Genomic DNA, 8,681 nt, shown 5'->3' with positions numbered 1-8,681 from the left:
CTCTGAAAAACCTTCCGACCGGACCTAGAAGAGGAGGAAACGAGGAGGAAGAGGAGGAGGACCTAGGTCGTCATCTATACAGCTCCGCGGAGACGATGGCTCTGTTCGACGCTTGGATCAACACGTCGTACGATCCCATCGTCGGGAATCAACAAACCCGCAAGTGTTTTTGGGATAAGGTCACCGACGTATACAACAAGGAAAAGTCGAAGGGGGCCTGCCGCCGCAACTTGAAGATGCTTCGCAGTCATTTTGAGCGAGCCGACAGAGATATCAAAAAAATTTGTAGGATCTACAAGAATGAAACTGAGAATTACCAAAGTGGGCCGGTGGAGCCAACATTCTGAGAGCGGCTTTGCTAGTCTTTAAAGCCGACACCAAAAAAGATTTCAAACATGCCGATGTTTGGCAGTCGGTCAAAGAGGGTGATAGGTGGGCTGGCGGTGTCCAGTCCAACACGTGCTCGAGCTTGAAGCGCACGAAGCACAAGGCGGGTGGCCAATACTCGTCTATTGAGGGCGGGGAAGGCAACGCCTCACAAGAAGTTGAGTTCCCGACATCCGATGCAGGGGACTCCTCCGGTATACGACGTCAGCCGTAAGGGATCAAGGCGTCGAAGACGGCTGGAGCTCGCGCAGGGAGGGGCCGAGGCGAATCAAGCCAGGCGGGCTCCCAAGGGCCGTTGTCCATGTACTTCACCACCATGATAGCTGACACTTCCCGCATGACGCCTGCCCAATATCAAGCCCATCTTGTCGGGATTGAGTATCTGGCAAGTCAACTTGGTATTCCGCCTCCATCTAGCTTGGGTGCACCGCCACCGCCTTCGGGGGATGATTCGCCGGCGGAGTAGTTTTAAGTGTGCAATTCTTAATTTCTAGTATTTTAAATTATGTCTTTTTTATTTTTTTAAAATATTTTAATTATGTGTTTTTTTTTGTTTTTTTAGGATTTTAAATTGTAATTTTTTTTATTTAATGAAGTGTGTTTTTATTAATTGAATTTGTTGGAAATAAAAATAAAAAATGAAATTGAATGAATAGTTAATGGATGAGATGGTTAAGAGATGGAGGGATGCATGTGCTATCTCTTAGTTAAGAGATGAGGTAAAAAGTGCAGTGAGACCTATGAATAGTGAATGAATGAGACGATATTGAGCCATGGATATGGATGACCTCATTGCTTATATAACTCAAGAATTCCTGCATTCTGTATAAATGAGTAATCAGGATTAACTCATCTACCAACTAAATTAAAATGTAGAAAAAAAAAAGAATTCTTTATCTTCTCAAGTAGGATGTGATCAAATACAATATCTAAAGATTATACAAACTCCAAACTATGATTTGAATTGTTAGAAAATGTCAATAGATTACAAAATTACAACAGCAAAAAAATGACAACACAATGTCAATAGTTGACTTTGTGTTGTCAAGATCTTAAAATTTTAAAATGTGTTGACACTGTGTTGAGAAGTTTGGAGTTTGTACCATGTATTGAGTTTGTGCATTCTATCATTATCCTTTATATTTACTAAATAGTTTAGGTTATTATTTGTTTTAATTCTCTAAGGACCTGAGATAATTTGTCTATTTGTAACTAAACATGTTGTTACAGAAGCTAACATTAATTAAGCTAATTCCACACTATTATATTTTCATTTCCAATTATCTAATCACACGTGAATACGTGATCAGGCAAGAGAATATCAGAAATCGAAATAATTTATTTTCTCAAAAAAAAAAACAAAATTTCTTTCCAGATCTATGCATTATTAAATTGGCCAAGTAAAATATAACGATGCTAGCAGATATTACAATAATATATAATTGTAAAGGTAATTCTATATATTGGCCGATAGATTAGTAATAAAACGAAAACTACATATATTGTACAAATTTCAAATTATTCAATACAGTATTAACACAATTTCAATACAATGTCAACACAGTGTAAAATATAAAGATTTTAATATCAACATAATGTCAACACAACATTAACTGTTGACACTGTGTTAGCATTTTTTGCTGCTATTATTTTATCATTTGTTGAAATTACTACCAGTACAGATCATAATTTGGAGTTTCTAAAATATATAGAGTTCACAAATATCCGGAAAACCTTTTGTAAAACCAAAATAGAATTAACATACTAGGTTTTAACTTTTGCTACCATTTAGCACATGATTAAAATTTAAAACTCAAGGCCATAGTCAATAGATATATGGTACAAAATCCACCTTTCGGCCAAGTCCAATATTTTCATGTTTCCAAAGTTTAGATCCAAAACCAAATTGTCCTATATCCATCCTATCAAATGGGTTTCCGATCCAAACCCAATTCGTAATCTTAAATAAACAACTTGTTATTGGGCCACTAATTGTTTAGGGGCAAATTGTTTAAGAGACGGAAGAAGTATTATGTTTAGATTACTTTCTTTGTTATCTTACCACTAATTAAATTGACTGTATCTCCTTTATTTGTCTTTATCCCTCTTAAATATGCTCATGCTTGGTTTCCCTGTGATGGATAATTGATTGAGGAACTAAACCACCACATTCCTTTACCGTGTTTAATTTTTCTTTGTAATTTTGCTTTTTTCGTTATGTTTTTCACCTATTTAAAATTTTTCTTTGTAATTTTTTGCTTTTTTCGTTATATTTTCCTTTGATGGATAATTGAATGAGGAAATGACCCACTACATTATCTTTGCATTCCTTTTATTTTAAAATTTTATTTTTAATTATAGCAGTCAAAATTAAAATAATAACTATGCTACGACAACAAAGCTATGTTCCAAATATCAACATCTTTTAACTAAAATTCAGAATATAATATAATAACAATGTTTTGTCAACAGAAATGTCGTGTTTTAGTTTGTAATATTTAGTTTTAATTTTGATTGCAGAATTGAGAAAAATTGATTACCTTTATCCGTAAATAAACAAATCTAATTTCTCATGGGCTGAATGATTTGAGCCCATTATAATTAGAGTACATAAACCTCAAAACCCTAAACAATTTACTCCTCCACTGCCGAATCCGAACCGAACCCCTAGCTCTTCCGGCAGCAGCAACCACTGCGTCATAATTTTCAGGTAAATAGGCTGATCGCTTGTTTCGTTCACTTCGATGCTATATGAATTGACTGCTCTGGATCCATTTATCGAGTTGCTACATTCTGGTTTGCAGTTATTTGCGTTTGTGTTTGTGTTTGGTATTAAGCGTGATCCAAATTGTGGAAATATTCTGCCGATTTTTTTGACATACTCGTAGACATTGAAACAGTTAAGGTCAAGGATTCAGTAACGATGTACTCTGTGTTTGTTTTGATTCATGGAGTTAATAGTATTTTGGAGTGCATTTTGAGGCACAACAACATGATGTCGCTGATATCAAATAATGTACTATATTTTGTTTGTATTGTTTCCTAGTAGTATTTATTTTGAGATGTTTGCTAGATGTTGATGCAAGTTTTTAGATAGTTTTGAATGTTATTACTACTATTTTGTTTGCATTGTTTCTTCAAAATCCTAGTTTATTGTTTGTGTGCAACTTGTGGATGTATTGATGACTAAATCTTATCATACATTTAAGAATGTTTTAATCTTATGGAACTTTGATGTTTATCACTTAACTGATCCTCGCACTTATTTAATCAGAATCCACTAGAACAAGATGGTGAGAGTGAGTGTTCTTAATGATGCTCTGAAGAGCATGTATAATGCTGAAAAGAGAGGGAAGCGTCAGGTCATGATCAGGCCTTCATCCAAAGTCATTATCAAGTTTCTTATTGTCATGCAAAAGCATGGTATGCCCCTTCAGAACATCTTATTCACTAGGTTCTTTGCTTTTTATGTAAAGTAATTCATTTTTCAATTTGGTGTTATAGGATACATTGGAGAGTTTGAGTATGTTGATGACCACAGATCTGGAAAGATTGTGGTGGAACTGAATGGTAGGTTAAACAAATGTGGTGTTATCAGCCCCCGCTTTGATGTTGGTGTGAAAGAAATTGAGCCCTGGACTGCAAGGTTGCTCCCATCAAGACAGGTATAATTTGGAATTGAAATGGCTTACTAGATAAACAAACACACCCGAGTAAATCTTTCAGTAGAATGTTTTCCAATACATATCGTTACTTGTTGAAAACTAGTAGTACTAATAGATATTATTCCATGAAGTCTCATTGCTTGGTGAAGACTAATGGACACAACTTTCTTGATTTTATTTTGTGATTCTAAATAGTGGAAATATATAAATATCATTTACCCATCCTGATTGCAGTTTGGCTACATTGTGCTAACAACGTCTGCTGGAATCATGGATCACGAAGAAGCTCGCAGAAAGAATGTTGGCGGTAAAGTTCTTGGATTTTTTTACTGAATATGATTTTGGATGTGAGCAACGAGCTGTATTTTGGCCCTTTTTTTGTCTTCTCATCAATTAGAGTTTGAATATCCAAAGTAACATCATGGGGAGTCTCATGTAGCAGAGTTGTTTCTATTTTTAAATTATTTTTACCATCGGATATTTGAATTTTACTTTTTTTTTAAATGTCAGTAACTCTTTTTATTTTGCTGAACTATATGAAACACTTGTTGAACAGTTTTGAAATGGCAGTAGTTCTTTTCATTGGAGTATCTTGTTATTTCACATGATTATAATATTTATATTTCTTGTGCAAAGTTTTCCCTTGTATTTTAAACTCTAATTGTATAGCACACCGTTTTCTACTGAGGCTTGAGATAATTTGTAAATCACCTCCCCCATGTGTGGTGTTATTATGAGTATTGTACATAATCTCATTTTAATGAAGTTGTTATCATTAGAGATATACTCTCCATAAGACAACATCTGTCAGTAATATAAGTTGTAGCGACGTGGTTCAATGATGTGCGTTGATGAAAATAAAAATAAGCAGTAGTAGTATTTTAGTAAATGCTCCCGTCCATCTATATCTTTTGTATAATCTGGAAAGGATTTGGAAGAATATTTTAGCAAATGTATATCTTTTGTATAACTGGAAAGGATTTGGATGAATACGTATCCCCACTTTATTAAAGTAACCACAAAACACTCCAATTTATGAAAAAAGTTATCCCATTACAGCATTACTGGTACATTCCCACACTGGACAATAACAGAATTAAGATTTAGAATATGATTTTGATGTAAAGTTGTATTCGTGCAGATCATATTTAATTTTGGAATGCTATTTTTGTTTGTGCTTTATTTGGTTTTACATTGATAAACTAAAGAATATTCGCGTTTATTCTGGAATGCTATTTTTGTTTGTGCTGTGTTTGAAATTTGATTACATCTGTGTGGAACTCTTTATTTTGTTAGGAGTATCTTATATTTGTGGTAACCTATTGCAAAGTAGACTTCAGATGCCGATTTTTTCTTCACAAAGCTTCTGTTACCAAGCTCAATCCAAAAGAAATACACAGATTTTGTGATTCGAACAAATAAAATCGATTTATATAAAGGCAAAGCCACCTCTATTGAGCATGAAATTAACTTCTTTATAGTATTCACACGCTAAGATGCATGATTTAATTACATTGACTTGAAACAGAAATGCCAACAATACACATTAGAAAAGAACCCTAAATCCAAATATACAAGGAGAGCTAATTACAACCCCCATTCCCTTATGAGAAAATACTCCTCTCTTCTTTTTTCATGTAAAAATTTAACTTCTTTTCTAGTTAGCCAATCATATAATTATAAAAAGGGAAAGGCTGCTGCTGCTGCATCATCAACATCTTGCTTTCTTCTTCACTCATACACCACAAAGAGTCAGTTGGGCAGTAATCCCATATGGGAGAAGCCACTGTTTGTGAGGTTAGTGGGCAGTTCTCCGAAAATTCGAATTCTTTCCATAGATCATCCATGGAGTATACCTTGTTCCCTACTTCCACCTCCAAACCACCAGTCTTGTTCTTCTCTCCAAGAGTAGGTAGTTCCACCCCACCAGTGTCGTAGAAACTCCTCTCCCCCTCTATCCCTGTGGCAGGGGCAGAGGCAGAGTCCCCCGGCCTAGGGCTGTTGGGGGTGGAGGAGGAGTTGGAAAATGAAGATGACGATGAAGAAGAAGTTGAAGACGAGGATGGAGAAGATGACACTTTCTTATTCTTCTTCGTCTTCTTCCTCTCTTGAGCCTTCTTCCTCATATGGGTCCTCCAGTAGTTCTTGATCTCATTATCTGTGCGCCCAGGCAGTTTTTGGGCAATTTTCGACCACCTAAATATGATCAAATCAAACTGTAAGAAACACCAAAACCAAAAAATAAAATAAAATTAGGGAAAATAAAAAAAAGTATTAACCTATTTCCCCATTTGGACTGAAGCTCGACAACGAGACGCTCTTCATTGGGAGTCATCTTGCCTCGTTTGAGGTCGGGGTGAAGGTAGTTAACCCACCGCAGCCTGCAGCTCTTGCCACTTCGTTTCAAACCTGTAACAAGAAAACAATTTCAAACTTTTATGTTAATACTTCTTTTTTGGTTTTTTTGATTTGGGGGTACGATGGCCGTTGCCCTAAACAGGCCTACCTATATATTGTGTCTCCCGCCAACCTTCAAACCTGAAACTTTAGCAACGAAATCCCATCGGCGATCACCAAACAAGTTCACGTAGAATACAAGCTGTACATCTTCTTGCTCAATCCATGGCCCTTTTCTCACTTCTTCTTTCTCCATTTTCATTTTGTCTCAACTCTTTGTGGTTTGAGAGGCTGTTAATGAAGGACGTGTGTGTATATATAGTGGCATTTCAGCGGGGAATATACTATTTGTAGTGCGTTTGAATTGAGTAAATAAATATGAGAGATTTGAATGCGATGGAAGAAGCGATCAGCACCATACATGTGGTTTGCAATTAAATTTTTATGATTGATAGGACAATGTGGCTATATGATGCAACCCCATTATCAAGTGCGGTTTCCTTTTCATACATACCTTTTAACTATTTTTGATTTTTTTTTGGTGGTTGATATGTTGGTGTAACTTTGATACATAGCCCTCCATTTTGTTTTGTAATTTCACCCTAATTTCTTTCAAAAGTAGTAAGTCATGTAGCTCTACCCAGGCCTAGTGGTAAATATTATGACAATGTTATTATATTTATGATAGTAGTGTTTATGATGGACAGATAGTGTGGTGACTCGTGATGCTGCTTGTGATTGTGGACTTGATTTAATTAGCTAAGAAGAATCTAAAAAGGGTAGATCTTCCATTTGCTTGGAGAGCAAGTTGAATATTCTGGCAGGAAAATAAGATAAAGTAATTATTTACAACTTTCCCCCAAAAAGGAGAACATTAATATTCCACTTATAGGGCCCAAGAATTAATAGTAATATGACATAAAAGGAGGCAAGGGGAAAGAATGTTTGTTTCTGCGACATTTATGTAAATATTGTGATTGATAAATGTAGGGGTGGGAATACGCGACTCGAAAAAATCGGATATCCAAACCCGAAAATCATTTAAATATCTATCCAAAATCCGACCCGATATATTTTTGTATACTCCAATACCCGCCCCAAGTATCCATACCCGACGTATAGGGTACCCAAATACCCGACTCTTTACGCGCGTTAATAACTAATTAAAATTTAATATAGAAATATTTAAATTAACTAATATGTTTAATGTTGCATTTATTTGGTAGTATAAAATTAGAAAAAAATTGGTCACTTTTATTTTAAAGTATACGATTATATTTATGAAAATTGGTTATGCAATATGCAAATAAAATAATAAAAGTTACGCATTTAATTAAACTGTAGAAGCAATTGATAATATAATTCAAAAGTCAAAATAATTATTCCAAAGGATGAATGCGAGGTGAGTGTTTGGAGAAGCCGTGACCTAGCGTAAGAGAAATTGACTTATTTATATAAGTTTAAAGAAAGTTAACCTAGTAAGTTGTAATTAGTAAATAAATTAGCCCAGCTGTTAAAGCCGAAAATGGCTAAACCTAATTTAAAAAATTCTTTAAATAATAAATTGGATATTCGAGTAATACCCAATACCCATTCGGGTTATCCAATATCCGATTTATCTTAAATTTCAATATCCAATCCCATACCCAATCCCATAAAATTGGATATTGGGTATCCAATACCCGGTGGGTATCGGATTGAGTACGGATAAACCCAATACCCGATATCCGTATTCCCACCCCTAGATAAATGACCCAAGGTGGTCGCAATAATTTCTTTCTTCTGATAATTATTAATGGGGAAATTCAATTTCCTACAATTTAATTGTTTTCACTTTAGCCTGCAAAAGATATATACACGTAGTAGCTTACATCGAAAGCTGCATCATGCAATTTCATTATCATTTAAAATGTGTGTAATACCTATAAAATATTTATATGTTTTGAACATTATTTAAAACTTACAATAACTTTACATTATTGTCAACCAATAATACATACATTTCGGTAAATATTCAAGCTTCACTACAATTAAAAAAAATCATTAAGAATATTTTTTAATACAAATGATGCTAATTAGTGTTTCTAAATATAAAATCAACGCTTCAAAAAACATTCTTATTGTTGGTGTCCCGATTAAAATTATAGGACGCAAATGGAAGCATTCTTAAAAAATAAAACATTAACTTAATTTGTCATTAATTTAGAGACGCTTTTCTTTTTATCCTAAATT

The 8,681-nt window shown here is 34.6% G+C and overlaps 2 protein-coding genes across 2 annotated transcripts; one reads left to right on the top strand and one right to left on the bottom strand.

Moving 5' to 3' along the window:
• The first annotated feature begins 2,970 nt into the window (after positions 1-2,970).
• On the top strand, positions 2,971-4,642 carry LOC125219135 (40S ribosomal protein S15a). Its single transcript, XM_048121016.1, has 4 exons — positions 2,971-3,097; positions 3,662-3,810; positions 3,892-4,052; positions 4,287-4,642. The coding sequence occupies exons 2-4, from the start codon at positions 3,678-3,680 to the stop codon at positions 4,383-4,385; spliced, it is 393 nt and encodes a 130-aa protein (XP_047976973.1). The 5' UTR covers positions 2,971-3,097; positions 3,662-3,677; the 3' UTR covers positions 4,386-4,642.
• An 864-nt stretch (positions 4,643-5,506) lies between these two features.
• Positions 5,507-6,770, bottom strand: LOC125219327 (transcription factor MYB59-like). Its single transcript, XM_048121276.1, has 3 exons — positions 6,591-6,770; positions 6,332-6,461; positions 5,507-6,248 (listed from the first exon to the last, which is right to left on the bottom strand). The coding sequence occupies exons 1-3, from the start codon at positions 6,709-6,711 to the stop codon at positions 5,714-5,716; spliced, it is 786 nt and encodes a 261-aa protein (XP_047977233.1). The 5' UTR covers positions 6,712-6,770; the 3' UTR covers positions 5,507-5,713.
• Between the last annotated feature and the right edge of the window lie 1,911 nt (positions 6,771-8,681).

This window comes from Salvia hispanica, chromosome 4 (genome assembly GCF_023119035.1).
Source record: "Salvia hispanica cultivar TCC Black 2014 chromosome 4, UniMelb_Shisp_WGS_1.0, whole genome shotgun sequence".
Classification (NCBI taxonomy): domain Eukaryota; kingdom Viridiplantae; phylum Streptophyta; class Magnoliopsida; order Lamiales; family Lamiaceae; genus Salvia; species Salvia hispanica.
Note: the sequence above shows the minus strand (reverse complement) of the source record. Positions and strands in the feature narration are given on the sequence as shown.